Source organism: Pseudorca crassidens, chromosome 12 (assembly GCF_039906515.1).
Source record: "Pseudorca crassidens isolate mPseCra1 chromosome 12, mPseCra1.hap1, whole genome shotgun sequence".
Classification (NCBI taxonomy): domain Eukaryota; kingdom Metazoa; phylum Chordata; class Mammalia; order Artiodactyla; family Delphinidae; genus Pseudorca; species Pseudorca crassidens.
This window is the reverse complement of record NC_090307.1, coordinates 2,948,090-2,961,898: the sequence shown is the minus strand read 5'-3', so window position 1 is coordinate 2,961,898 and position 13,809 is coordinate 2,948,090. Positions and strand designations below refer to the sequence as shown.

Sequence of the window (13,809 nt, the reverse complement as noted above, 5' to 3'; positions counted from 1 at the left end):
TCCCAGGCCCAGAGTTCAGGGCAGGAGACCTTGGGGGGCCATTTTTGGGACTCTGCCTGCCCTAGGCAAGCTGCAGGAAGACCTCCTTTGTCGTTGGCTGTGGAGGGACACCTGGGGGGCTGAGGACCAGGTGCTCCCAGGACAGCCCTGGGGGTGCTGGCACGTGACCCTGAGAGGCAGCGTGGCAGAGCATGTGGGAAAGAACCTTCAAGGCCAGGGGGAAGGGCTGTGCCAGGCCCTGGGGCAGGAAGGGACCCGGTCCCTGGGACTTGGAAGTGGGTGCGTGACAGCGAGGGGTGGCAGGACTGCCAGGGCCGCAGGGGGTGGAAGCAGAGAGATGCTGCGTGGGGCGGGCCGGACTCCGCAGTGTGGCTGTAGGGCAGGCGTTCACCTGGGCAGGCCCCCAGCGGAAGTCAGCTTGGCGACTTTTCCCTCCATTTGTCAGTTTCCACGTCAGCTTGAAAGCAATTAAGTACCGTTTGAAGCATATTGTATAAACCATACTTTTAGTCAATTGGATTTGATATTCCCATGTCCTTAATGTCTTTTTGCTTTTCTGCTCAAAATGGATTAGAAACATTTTGTTTGAACCATATGTGCTCTACCTTTATTTCTGGGTGCTTCTAGGACTTTCCATAGCTTTTGATCAAGGTGTCTTTCATGGCTCCCCATGGAGTGGCCTTGCTGGAACCCTGTGGGTTAGCATCCTGAGTGAGGAACGTCCTTAGCCTGCTGTTAAACTCGCATCCCTTCTTCGGAGTTACTCTGTGCTGTGTGTGCTCGTCGAGCGCCATCTATCAGGGACGCTGACTGTGCTGTCTGTCCCCAGGGGAGCGGCCATTCCACTGCACCCTCTGCGAGAAGGCCTTCAACCAGAAGAGCGCGCTGCAGGTGCACATGAAGAAGCACACGGGGGAGCGGCCCTACCGGTGCAACTACTGCGTCATGGGCTTCACGCAGAAGAGCAACATGAAGCTGCACATGAAGCGGGCCCACAGCTACGCGGGTGAGGCGTCCTGGCTGCACGGTGCGCGGGGCTCTGTGAGCTGAGCGGTCCGCGCCCGGCCGGCCCCCAGGGGTTGGCCCTGCGTCCCCGCCTCAGGCTCAGGGTCCAGGTCGGGCGAGTCTGTGCCCTGTGGCTCCGCAGATGGGCCTCCGTGTCCCCGAGCTGACTCCCCCGCATTGGTGCCGGCAGGGCAGGGGCGTCCCTCTGTCCGCCTTGTTTCCCGCGTTGTCCAGGAATGCCCGCACCCTTTATGGAGACAGGCAGGGGCGGGGGGCTTGGGGCGGGGGCTGGAACGCAGCCCGCGGAGTGTCTGCGACAAGTCAGGGAGGGTTACAGCCTGCGTCTTGGGCTTGCTCTGCCGGTCTGGGTGCTGTGGCCACGAGGGGAGTCGGACGGCCTGAGCGTGGCGGGAGTAGTGCCCAGGGCTTTCCTGGAGCCACAGGGGTAGGACCCTTCGTGTTGTGAAGTTTTTGAGGAAGAAGAAGTTCTAACATCTACACACTAGTGCTTCGTGCTTTACTTTCTGTTAGAAAACTTGTGCCTGTCGTTATCACTAGTATTAATTAGTAATCGCTCATCAAGGATGTCATACGAACATAGGCTTTATGAGCATAGGGAACGAGCGCTCTGTGCGTATTCAAGTATTCGTATTCAAGTAACAGTAATTGTCGTCACCGACAGAATTATGAAACCTGCAGCTCAGATGACTTTTTTCACCGGGAAGGAAAACAAATCAACTTAGGAATTTCTTGTCTCCGTTTAAGTTGTCCTTATTTAAATGTGAATAATTTTGTGCTAGTGAATGTCTGGGACTCTTTCTTTATCACCACGGCAGGAACCTTGCAGGAACCCGCCGTCCCCCAGGAGCACGGAGGGGAGGTGCTGAGCCGTGCGCTCCACCTGGAGGAGGTGGAGCCGGAACCCGCGAGCGAGTGGCAGACCCTGGCCAACGTGTTCTGACACAGCCCGGCCCCGAGAACGTTTCCAGAGTGAAGTGTGGAGAAGAACAAAGCCCTTGGGATTTCTGTTTTGAAGCCTCAAGTGTTAAAAATGTTACCACAACAGCTAGAAAATTATCTGAAGAATCATTGGCTTTCAGAGACTTGAGGAAGAAAGCTGGGAAAGGTGGAAGCACGTTGCTGTTGTTCTGCGAATCACTGAACTCAGGTACTACGTCAGCAGTCTCGCCTACTCCGTGGCCAGTGCGTCTAGTTAAAAAGAAATTAACTGGATCGGACTCTCATTGTAGTGTGATTTCTTTGTATTAGCAAAGACAGAAGTTAACGTGGAAAAACCCAGATAGGTTTTCCTTCATGCTTTCTGTTATAAGAAGCATAGCTCATGAAACAAACATAAGATAGGTGCATGAAGTTCGGAAAAAACGTTACAACACGCAGGGAGGTTTTTTCCATCTTTTTCTCTGTGAATTTTGAAATTAGTAGAAATTGACTCTAATTTTTAGTCTACCATAAGTTAATATAACTAATACCTTGAGAGATGGCCGGACCAGTTCTCTCTCCATTACAAATATCTAATCGTTAGTGACAAGAATGCAGTGTCTGGGGCGTACACCCGGGGAGTAGAGCAAGCCTGACACACACGTGAGGATCCAGCTGTCCGCGCGGGATGATGCCACTCGCGCTGCCCGAGTCGATACTCAGGTACATGGGTCGGGCTACCGCAGAAAGCACAAGCCATGCACTGCAGGTCCGAAATCACAGAATGGTCTCCTGGGAACAAAGGGACTGCAGCCCTGTCCACCTCAGTGATTAAGAAGTGTATTTGTACTTTGAGGGTAAGAACCTGTATGAGCCCCGTGGTTTTCTCTTTGTGCATAAGCAGGTGTATTTTTTATTTCAGGGAATTCTTTAGTATCATCAATGGTGCCACGTTGAACATGTCCCAAACCAAATCCTACCCCGCGCTGCCCGCGCTGGGGCAGAGTGTGTGTCGTTCCCACAGCATTCCAAAGATGGAAACTTCTTTACTTCATGTGAATCTCTCCTTTGAAATTATTTATATGTTCTATATATAAATACATATGTACATATACAGATATATGGGCCTCTGTGTGGCCGAACAGTATATTTTGTAAATAAGCACTAGTCCCAGTTACAGAGAGAGCGACAGAGTTTTTACCTCCCAGCGAGCACTTCAGATCAGTATTGTATTCATTTTATTAATAAATGGATATCCTTGTCATTGTGACATAAAGCTGGGGTTGGTTTTTTGTTTTTGTTTTTCCTGAAAAATAATCGCCTTTATTTTCTCTCTCATTGCCTCGCTGGTTTCAGAAGAGAGCAGTTTTATGATATAAATATTGTATGGACTTTGTATATTAAGAGAGGAGCTCATTTCAGATTCCTGAAGAAAGAGACATTTTACTGTTATTTTTTGAAGGGGCGTCTTTTGATTTTTTGTTGTTCACGCTTCTGGCATATGTATATAAGTAACATCGATAGTGATATAAAACCTTTTGTTATGTGAAAATATTTAAGTCAGAAAACTGTTAAATAATATTACTTTTTTTTTTCAAACTGCTTTATGTATTGTATATTTTTTTAAGGGAGAAAAAAAAAAAAGCCTTATTTGACTTATTCTTGTGATGCTGGACTTGTATACCCTGAGGTTTTTCTTGGATGTCAGTGTGTATACCTGGCTGCAGTCTGTTATTCAGAATAATTGTCATTGCGCCAGAGTTAAAGGTTCTGCTTTTATTGCACTTTTCTTTTATAATTTTGTATTAAACTATTTTAGAAATGTTGATTAATTTTGGTGAACAAATATCTCCGAAGTTGAAATGATTGAAATCTTAACAATTTTGTTTTTGCTAGGTTATTTATTTTGGTTTCCGCATTAAATGTCATCTCAGGTCAGCCTCTAAGGGGGTTTGTTTAGCCCCTAACTGTATAGAAAGCGTAGCCCAGTGAATTGTACTGGTGCACTGCCCAAGTAAGGCCTTACCAGGTGAGCCTAAAGCCTACTTTCGTTTTGGTTAATGAAAACACAAATCTATCGATAATCTGTTTTGTGAGTTTTCTCAGTTTATTATCAGGCAAACACAAGACATTAATGTATTCTTTTGATTTACTTCCTAATTATAAAAGCTGCTTCTTTGCAAGACATTCCTTGAAAAATAAGGTTTTGTAAAGACATAATATCACTTGAACTTTTTGGTGGAGTGGAGTACAGGTTGATCTTTATACTTTACTGGTTGATAAAAAGTCTTCTGCCAAGAGATTTCTAGTCTCCTGCATAACCAGGGTTTTGAGGATAGATAATTGTATTTTTAAAAATATCTCATCATAGCGTATCTGCTTTGGAAATAACAATAAATAAAAAATGAAGTTAGGAAATGTGATTAATTTTTTTCTTTTAAAGTAGTTTGGCACATGAATTCCTTTCAAGCTCAGGTTTTTACAGAAAAGCATTTTAATCATATTTTCCTGTACCTCTGCGCTTGACGAACGCTACCCTTGCAAGGTTTATTTGCAGATCTTCAAACTAAAAATCCGAATATGGTGTGATGACAGGCAGGCCGTCTGTGTTAGGTAGCAGTGTCTGTTGTTTTCACTGTTGGCCATACTCAGCGGTATCCTGGTCATAAATGACCAGGCAAGAAAACAAAGTAAGACTGTAAAGTAGTGCCTTTAGAAAGGGCGTGACTGTCTTTAACTGTCTTCTGTGGTAAGGTAACGGTGAAGCCCTTAAGTAAGCCGAAGGAGGGTGCGTTCCCTTCCCACCCATGATACTGAACTGGAAACTGGGATGTGGCTCACAGGCCGCTGGGGGGCAGGAGGCAGCTGCACAAGTGGTCGCGTCTGCGTGAAATGGCGGTAGATGCAAATGGAAACACCTTTGCACTCCCACGCCCTGCCCCAGGCTCTCCTCTGTCCCTCTTAAAGGCAGGTGTGTGGTTGGAGGGTCCTGCAAGAATGGGGCTCAGCCTGCAGCCTGTTGGTTCAGCAGGAAGTCCCTCAAATGTCTCCTTATCCTCTGACAGCACGCTACTGACAAGATGAGGAGAATCGGTCCTAAAGTGAGTAGTTCCCATCCTTGCGTCAAGTTTCCATCTCCTCCAGTGTCAGCACTGAACTAGCGAGTGTTTCTCCAGAAGAGTATTTTGTAATTCCTGCCCATTGCCGTTGGTGAGCTTGAGTTCTACAAGAACACCAGTATTTATGCGCAAGAGGAGCGTGCGTTAGTACAGGGGCGGAACTCTGAAAAGGAGGTGGGTTTCTGTTCTTCCCACGGAGCTTCCTCTTTGCAGAAGGGTAGTGATAACTCATGAAGGTACACGTTTTTAACATTAAAAGATCATCACTCAGATTTATGTAAGTCTGAAACAGCTAAGGTGATTTTTATTTTTTCCTGGGCTTTGCTCAGAGGGAATGGTAAGAAGTTTGCTGTTCTCATTGCTTGTTTGTAGGAAGAATATTGCTCTGTTAGTGTTCCAAATACGGCGGGTGGGGGAAGGGGGCTGCTCTTCCAGGAGCGATCAGGTCGTGGCCCATTTGTTCCCTCCACCGTGGATTGCAGCTGTTTAAAATGGCCCGGCCGAGTGTTTCCGGAAAGCGTGGCTTTTTGGTGGTGTAAGATTGCTGCTGATACTTAAACACAGTCAAGGGCACGAGTCTACGGTGCGTCCTGGGCTTGGGCAGAGCTGGGAAGTCAGGCCTTGGGGCCTCAGGTCAGATTAGCCAGGGCGCTGACGGGCCGCCTGTCTTTAGGCAGTTCGGTTCACTTCTCTGGTCTGTAAAATTAGTTGATTAGATGTCTTCCTTCCCAGCTCGAGGACCTCTTCTTAACCAGTGAGCTGTGGTGTATCGGGAGGTAGTTCTCCAGGGGTCTGTCTCATTTCTGCAAGTGTTAGGGGTAAAGCACTGGCCATCTCTGCTCCACGATCTCTTCAAGGCAGTTTGAAGAGAATACGACCTCGGGAGAGAGGACATCTTCCTCCAGAGCCAAGTGATGCTTTTCTTACTGACCCGTGTAATCGAGGTATGTCTCACCGAAGCAAAGGTCAGGCCGGCTTGCCGTGTGTTTATTGGAGACTCAGGTTCCCAAAGCCCTGCTTCCTCTCCCGGGACACGACACCCTGCGTGCAGGCATCACCTGGCCCGCTCTGGGCTGCGTGTGGAGGTCGCCTGGGGTATCAACACAGACGCCGGGGCTCTGGTGCCTCCTCCTGCTGTGAGTTGCCAGCCCCTGCTCTCTGGCCCGGGAGCCTCAAGTCTCCTGCCAGCAGCCGGGAAGCTGGCGGGTCTTCTTCTAAGCCGGCAGGTGGGGAGAACTTACCATGTTTCACTAGTTGTTGGCAATATGTTCCCGGCTCAGCATACTCTATGAATGGAAATTTTTTTTTACAAATGTCAATGATTAATTTATTGTGCACCACCCATAGTGTTATTTCTATCACTGAGGAGATGTTACTGTCATGCAGTACCTTTAAAGTGTTAAATCCCTCTACTCTCTAAGGAAAAAGTGAAAAACGGGGCAACACACAGCCCCACCCTCTCCTTTCTGCCAATAAACAGGTATTTCCCTGATTTTTAAATTCTCTATCGACCAGAAGTGATGGTTCTATGCCACTAGTTTAGTATCAGAACAGGGTGATTGTAGGTTACCCTGTTAACCGGCTTCAGGGGAAGAAATTCTTACGAATTAACTCGAAGTAGCTCATCTTGATGTGATCTCAGCCGGAGGTGGACAACAGGTGGCCATCTGCACCCTCATCACCACGCATTGTTTTCTAGGTTGTCTCTGAATTATCTTTCTCAAGTTTAATAATCCGAAATCTTTATCCTTCTTGTGTAAACTCTTTGAAGCAGTTTCAGATTTACAGAAAAGTTGCGAGAGTGGCACAGAGAAATCTTCATAAAACACCCCTTTCCGGTGTTGCCGAACCTGTGAAGGATAAGATCTTTGTGCAGCAGACCCGGTGCAGGGTCGTGCCGGCACCTGCACCCTCTTCACCCGGGACGCCCCTCCCCATGTCGCCGTGGTTCCTGTTACCCTGACGTCTGAAAGTGAGTTCAGCAGCCGCCCCCGCCCTGCCGTGCCTTCCGGTTGGGCCGGGTCCTGCGTCACAGAGGTGATGCTCTTCTCAGTGCGTCTTATCAAGGTGACACGCAGTGTCCACGTGTCCCATGACTGATGCTGTCGGTGTCAACCCTGTAACCATTTCCCCTCTGTAACCGGTGAGTATTTGTGAGAGGCTCTGCGACCACGCGGCCAAGTGCCTCATCCCGCCGACAGCCTGTGTGGTACCCCGGCGTCTCCCTGCTTGCAGGTCCCTTCATTCCCTCTGTCATCAGGAGCTGGTATTCCACTTTGAGAACGGGCTTCCTGTTCTCCCTCGGTGGTTTATTCTTGTGTTTATGGTGGTTCGGGCTTGTGGCTTCCTGTTTTATTTCATGGCTGCAATCCATCAGGATCCTTCCTTATTTTGACTCTCAAATAGTCCTGGATTTGGCCAGTAGGGGCTCCTTCAGGTAGCTTTGAGTCCTTTTGACATGCCCACGTTACTCTCTGAGCGCTTTCTTACTTTCTGGCCCAAGAAATTGTTCCCTTTCCCTGTCCCAGCGCTGGAACCAGCCGTTTCTTCCCGAAGCCCTGGCTCCCTCTAGTGGAGCGTGGTATTTAGAAGCCAAGAGCTGAGTGGTGGGGGTGGGGGGGGGAAGAGAGAGAGAGAGTGTGAGTGAGTGTGTGTATGTATGTGTGTGCGTGTGCGCGCGCACTCATCATCGATCTGAGACTTTTCACCCGTCTACACGTGAAACCATGGGGTCCCATAGATGCTCCAACACTGCAGGCTTCATCCCCTCCCCCTCCAACAGTGAGAGCCCCGCCTCCGGACGCACAACCAACTCCTGCAGCTTGGCTGGCTCCTGGCTGCCTGCAGGCCCTGCCCTCGTTTCCTCCCTCCTCAGCGGGGGAAGCGAGCATCCACACGGACTCGCAAGCACTCTGGGGTCCCCCCGCCTCGGTCACTGCAGCAGCCTGTGTTGCTTGTTTTGCTCTGAGGTTTGGCTGCCAAGGTGCAGAGACAGGCGTCCCCGAGGAGGGCAGGACGTTGCCCACCTGTGCAGCAGACCCGTTATCGTAAGTGATTTTGCCACAATTCATGTTAAGGGAGGTGAACCGGTCACTGATCTCTGGGTCCAGTGGGTGTCTTCCACGGGCAACGTCCCCACCTCCCCGGGGGGCCTTCGTCAGAGGCCAGGTTCTGCCCCCCGAGGTGGGCGGGGCCTCCCAGGGCTACCGTGCTGCTGGTGCAGGTGCCATGGGCACAGCCGCCAACCCAGCGCCTCCCGGGCCATCAGGACACCCCCTCGGGGGCTGTTGTGCACCCTGTCAGTCACTCTGTCCGCGCTCTGCTCCAAATCTCTCCTTAATTTAGCACCAGCATCTGGAACTAGGCTGCGAGCAGCAGGGGCCCCAGCTGGTCTGGATGCGGTTGAAGCACTGGTCATCTTAGGCGTGCTCTCGGGTCTTGACCGAGCAACGAGTTTCTGGAGTTGGTGAGGTTCGGGTGCTGGGCAAACCCGTGTTCTTTCACGGTGCGGGGGGGGAAGTCGAGCTGAGAAGAGGCTGTGAGAGGAGGAGCTGTCACCCTCCCCCTGGGGACAAAGTTGAGATTGTCTGGGGGGCAAGGGAGAGCCCGACTGAAATCAGCATGTTTCTCGAAAGTTAGGTGGTTGATTCTGCTTCCAGGGCAAATGCTGTCAAAGGACGTTGCTCCAGGGTCGTGCACTGGAGTGAACAGCCCGCGGTGGTTACCCGTCCCTCGGCTTCACCGGGCTGCGATTGCACACCCCCTGCTTACGCCGCTTTGCCTAGGATTCCCTGACTCTTCGCTACTTACAAGAGAAAAATCGCCACAGAAAATGCACTGAGATGCTTCACTTCATGTTACCTTTTTGGGGAAAGAAGGAAGCGTCCTCCCTGCAAAGTCCTGTGGTTTAATTAAAACTCTTGCCAGACGGGGGTCTAGGACATACTTGTCGCTGCACGAGAAACACACACCTGCTGTGGATTGACTGGTGCCCCTCCCCACACAAATCCATCTGTTGGAGCCTTCACTCCCAGTGTGACAGGACTTCTAGGAGCTAATCAGGGTTTAAGGGCGGTCTCAAGGGTGAGGACTGGTGCCCTCATAAGGAGCAACACCAGCAGTGTGTCACATGCCCAGAGGAGGGGCCGCGGGGAACCAGCAGGCAGGTGGCGTCTGGAGGGCGGCCTCCCCAGAATCCCCCTGCCAGCACCTTGGCCGTGGGCTTCCAGCCTCCAGAACCCCGAGCAAAGAAAATATCTATTGTTTCAGCCGCCCAGTCCGTGGTATGACAGCCCTAATAGACTCAATTAAAGGCTTGGCTCTTCTCGTTTTCAGATGCTACAAGAAGGCTTTTCTTTCCCTATTTCAGTGTTTTCCTCAGGCCCCAGTTCTCTCTCCTCCCAAAATCCCAATTCCAATGTACAGCCCGCACCCGATTTATGAAGCCAGCCCCACGGATTGAGCCGACATCCTCTCCGCTAACCTCTGACCTGCTCCCGACCTCAACCCTCCCTCCAGAGGTTGTTCCCGCCGGGCTGGGCACCCTGGACCAGCTCCTCGGACCATCCTCCGCCCAGATGGACAGGAGGCCACATACGTTTCTCGGTCTGGACCGAGTGGCGTGGAGGTGGCTGTGCAGATTGATACGATATCTTGGAAAGCGTGATCATTGTGGTTTCCTGTCCTGGTGGGAAGAGCCTTTCTCGGTTCAGTAGACCCTCCCGATACCTCTAGACCCTGTGAGCGATGGTCCTCGGGGTGAGCACAGTGAGATGAGGAAGAGTGTCCCGGCTGGGGTTCCAGCACCCACTTCTCTTGGAGCTCCGCCTGGTAAACTAATTTCCTTCAACTTGAGGGGGGTATGCAGACCGCTTTGGATAAATGCTCAGTGAGAACACCCCTTCCGTGGTTCATTTCCTATTTTGCGTCATTTTATTTTAGTATCACATTATCATGGTAAACGCTGTGTTATTCTAGGACACCCCTTGGTTTACCACTTAATGCATTTTCTATATATGTAACATTAAAATAGACTTGCCAACTGGAAGAGCAGAATTGAAAAGACGTGATGTCTTTGCATGCTTTTCCAAATCCCTTGGTCTGAAGGGGTTTGGGGGTTGGCATGGCTTGGAGTCTATCTACCCCGTGGATGGGGCCTCAGGCTACTGGGCAGGGCCGGCTTTTATTGTCGGATTGGACGCGCACAGCACGCTTGAGCCTGGGTGCTCCCTGAGGACGGCCGGTGTCACCCTGCAATCGACGGGGAGGGCGCTTCCCTTGCTGGCATTTGTGAGTTTCTCAGGGCTGCTCCTGAGACGGAAGGGAACCAGTGGTTTGTTAAAAGCAAAACATAAGATTTCCATTTACCTTTTTGAAAGATGATTCTTGTAACCAAAAGCAACTATACATAAAATTTCCAGTATCAGTTATCTTTGTCATCGTCTCTGCGTGGCAAAAAGTCATTTTTCAAAGGTTCTTCAGTTCAAGTTAACGGGGACTGGTATGCTGGTAAGATAGTGAAATGTAAATATACTCTAAAGGATTGTTTAAAGATAAATTAAAAATTACTTTCCTTGTGAGTCAGAGACTCAGTGCCCTCACAGCGGCCTCTACTCCACTTTCTCTTATTGATACACAAACCATCTGATGATAACTCGCCTCCTCAAACAGGTGCCGAGAGGCAGCTCTGTCCTGTGACAGTGAGACGCCTACTCACATCAGCTCTGAGTTTTGCTCTACGTGGGCTCGCATTCCACAGACCAGAATAAAAGCCAAAGAAGACGGCCATGCAAATATCATTAAAAGTGTATTTTATTTCAATATTCAAGAACAGTGCATACTTTCCACGAGACCCAGGGTCACAGCTCTTGCTGTTGGGTGTAGCCACGAATGGAGGTCACTCAGTCAACAGTCAGCTCAAAGATGCAGTGTGTGTGTGTGTGTGTGTGTGTGTGTGTAGCAATTTGGAGGTTTTGTTTCAGAAATTTTCTTCCTTTTTTTTTTTTCTTATCCTCTCATCATTGAGGCTATATATTAATAGACATTATATTAAACCCACACGAAACATTCAAAATTAGAAGGGGATTAGAGTCGCGTTTGGGCGTTATGTTGACTAGGTCCTCATCTCCGTCCTAGGGGGGCTGACGCCAGTGTGCGGGGCTCCTTGGAGGGCTTGTGGGAGAGATGCTGAACTCAAAAGGCAAGAATCAGTAGGTTACGGGGAGCGGGGGGAGCGCAGGAGATGTCAGCTCGCGTTAGGAAACAGCGGGATTGGAGGACCTCTGCCCATCCCCACGTGCTCGGCCGGCGATTCGGGAAAGGCCAGCGTACTCGTCGTCAGTGGGTTTCCTGGAGGAAGCGGGCGGGACGGTTACGTTTCCGCGGGGGTGGGGGAGAGTTTAGTGTTTGCCGTGTGCACCGCCGTGCTGAACTACGCCACCTGTCACCTTCGCGCTCACGGTGACCAGCCTGCCACCGCGAGGCTCCCCGGAAACTCCTGCCACCGCTCCGAGCTGCGCCACCTCCCGGCCGGCCGCCGGGCTCGGGTGGAAACAGGTCGTGGCGAGGCCGCTCTGCTGCCCGCCGAGCCTGTGCCGTCGCCGCCCGGTTTCCCAGAAGAGCCCGGCCCGACTCTGCCCCCGCGCGCCCTCTCCGCCCGCGCCGATCCGGCTCATCCGGGTGTGTGAGCCGCGGCCACCACGCGGGACAGTCCCCGCTGCCCGCCCGCCTGTCACGTACCAAAGCGCCCGCCGCCAAGCCGCTCCGCGCCCAGCCGATTGGTTAGAAGGGGAAAGGCTTCGCGGGGTGAGCGGCGGAAAGAAACCAAAGGAAGCTCGGAGCCGCACGGTCTGCGCGCCCCGCGCGGTGGTCCCCAGGGCCGCGCCCCGGGCCATCGCGGGACGGGGGCCGGCGACGGGGGAGGGTCGCCGGCCCCGGCTCTCGGGGGACGTCACTGATCTCCAAGGGCGAGGGGACAGAGGGGCGGCCGGCCAGAAGCCGGCAGGCCGCGCGCGGGGCCTGCTGTGCGCTGTCGCCAGGGTTAGGGGGCAGCGGCTACGTTAGGGATCTACGGCTCGCGGTTAACTTCCAGGCAGTTGTGTTAAGAAGCTGGGGACGGACGGGATTCCGGGACACGGGGCAGGGCTTCAGCGTCTCGCCATTGGGGACCCCGAACGGCCGTCTCGTCCTCCCTGAGAAAAGGAAACAGAGGGTTAGGAGGGCCGGGGCCGCCCGGCCGCCCTGCGTCCTTGCGGTCACTGGGTCGCCAGCCACGGGGCCTCTTCTGGGTCTGTTGCTGGAAATGATGCCGCACGGAGCAAGTCTTTGACCCCGTGTCTCCAGCATCCTTTAGCCCGTCGGACCTCCAAGTGCCTCAGGGCAAATAGGACGCAGAGAGTTGGGGGTCTCGTCTGAGAACGTTGCATTTTCCGGGCGTGAAAAGCGCAACTGATATATTACCAGGTTTTGAAACATCCCTATGTTGCTGAACAACTCACCAGAGGAATTTTATTTTCACAAGCGAGAAGGTTTGTGGAATTCTAACCTCTGAAGGTACCAGGAATCACCCAGAGACGCTCCCTCCCAGGGAAGGGGCTTTGTCACCTCAGCCTCAGGGCCACCCTCCTCAGCGGGGACTCGGGTCCGGTCCCGTGTGAGCCCGGCTCAGCTTTGCGTGCTCGGTCCTCAGAGCCGCTGCCGGAGAAGCCCTGATCCAGTCTGCCCTGGCCCACCGTGCCCTGAATTTCCCGCAGATCAACCTGTTAGGGCTCCCTCGAAAGTGTGATTTATTCCTGCACAGGAGCAGAGTCACGGCCCCATCTGACAAAGTACACCTGTGCTGAGACGGAGTCAGCGCCCCACGCCCTGGGCCAGACAGTTCACGGGAGACGCCACTGAATGTCCTCGGGGCTCCTTGTGAAATGATAAATGGCACATTTGGGGGGTTTATTTTCTATCATCGTGCCTACAATTTATTGAGCATCTCCCGCGAGCTAAATCCGTGACGTCTGTTTCCTCTTGTGAACGAGCAAGCCAACATGGAGGGAGGTGTTGTTAGCATCCCCCTTGCCTGGTCGAAAGAGCTGAAGCTCAGAGAGGTTGCATAATTTCCCCAAAGTCAGCCAGCCAAAGGGGTTAGAACCCCAGATGAGGAGGGAAATCGTCCTAACTGCAGACGTCTGGGTTCAGCCCTGGGACGTTCTTGTTCAGAAGTCTTGGGAGACCCAGAAATGGTCTGGGCATTGCAGGCAACCTCCCGGCCAGGCTTGGGCCACTGGTGGAAACCCTGCAGTTCCGGGTTTAGACCCAGAGCTCTTCCGGGGTCTGTATCCTCGCCGTCTCGCTGCTACATTTCAGAATCGAGACACGTATATCGTGATGGTCTCTGTTGCTTGGACGTTTAGGTAGAATTTATTTTCTTATCTGATTTGCCTCAGAATTGACATTTTAAAGAGTGGGTCCTGCCTCTGGTTTTTTTGCTTGTTTGTTTGCTTTTGTGTTTCTGTTTTTTGGCTGTGTTGGGTCTTCATTTCTCCGCAGGCTTTCTCTAGTTGCGCAGAGCAGGGGCTACTCTTAGTTGCGGTGCGCGGGCTTCTCATTGCAATGTCTTCTCTTGTTGCGGAGCACAGGCTCTAGGTGCGCGGGCTTCAGTAGTTGTGGCATGTGGGCTCAGTAGTTGTGGCTCGCGGGCTCTAGAGCACAGGCTCAGTAGTTGTGGCGCATGGGCTTAGTTGCTCTGCAGCATGTG

General features: G+C 51.9%; 2 protein-coding genes across 16 annotated transcripts in view; one reads left to right on the top strand and one right to left on the bottom strand.

Moving 5' to 3' along the window:
• ZNF236 (zinc finger protein 236) overlaps positions 1 to 11,117 on the top strand; it is a 109,232-nt gene extending 98,115 nt beyond the window's left edge. For 10 of the 11 annotated variants that reach the window (XM_067698806.1, XM_067698804.1, XM_067698809.1 and 7 more), the window contains 2 exons: positions 830 to 1,006; positions 1,842 to 11,117. In XM_067698806.1, coding sequence (XP_067554907.1) covers positions 830 to 1,006; positions 1,842 to 1,966 — 302 coding nt within the window. In that variant the 3' untranslated portion in view covers positions 1,967 to 11,117. The remainder of the gene's footprint in view (positions 1 to 829; positions 1,007 to 1,841) is intronic. The other variant, XR_010932972.1, reaches the window with a different exon arrangement.
• Positions 11,034 to 13,809, bottom strand: part of MBP (myelin basic protein) — a 112,945-nt gene continuing 110,169 nt past the window's right edge. For all 5 annotated transcript variants that reach the window (XM_067698811.1, XM_067698814.1, XM_067698810.1 and 2 more), the window contains one exon: positions 11,034 to 12,253. In XM_067698811.1, coding sequence (XP_067554912.1) covers positions 12,209 to 12,253 — 45 coding nt within the window. In that variant the 3' untranslated portion in view covers positions 11,034 to 12,208. The remainder of the gene's footprint in view (positions 12,254 to 13,809) is intronic.